At 59.7% G+C, this 243-nt stretch overlaps 1 protein-coding gene across 1 annotated transcript in view; it reads left to right on the forward strand.

Annotated features, from left to right (window-relative positions):
• LOC119591300 (laminin subunit gamma-1-like) overlaps window positions 1–243 on the forward strand; it is an 83,409-nt gene that overhangs the window by 67,784 nt on the left and 15,382 nt on the right. Inside the window, exon 7 of the mRNA XM_037940028.1 lies at window positions 58–241. Within this exon, the coding sequence (XP_037795956.1) occupies window positions 58–241 (184 nt within the window). The remainder of the gene's footprint in view (window positions 1–57; window positions 242–243) is intronic.

Here is a 243-nt window from a genome sequence, read left to right on the forward strand (position 1 = left end):
AACTTTGGCCATCCACAATTCTCCTTTTAACCCCCTCCCCCTCTCTCCCACCCCCAGCCTGCAACTGCAACGGCTACTCCAACCGCTGCTACTTCGACCAGGACCTGTATGACCAGACAGGCCACGGGGGTCACTGCCTGGACTGCGCCGCCAACCGCGCGGGACCCAACTGCGAGCGCTGCAGAGACAACTACTACGAGAGGGAGGATGGGGTGTGCATTCCTTGCAACTGCAATGAGATTG

Source organism: Penaeus monodon, chromosome 28, assembly GCF_015228065.2.
Source record: "Penaeus monodon isolate SGIC_2016 chromosome 28, NSTDA_Pmon_1, whole genome shotgun sequence".
NCBI classification, from domain to species: domain Eukaryota; kingdom Metazoa; phylum Arthropoda; class Malacostraca; order Decapoda; family Penaeidae; genus Penaeus; species Penaeus monodon.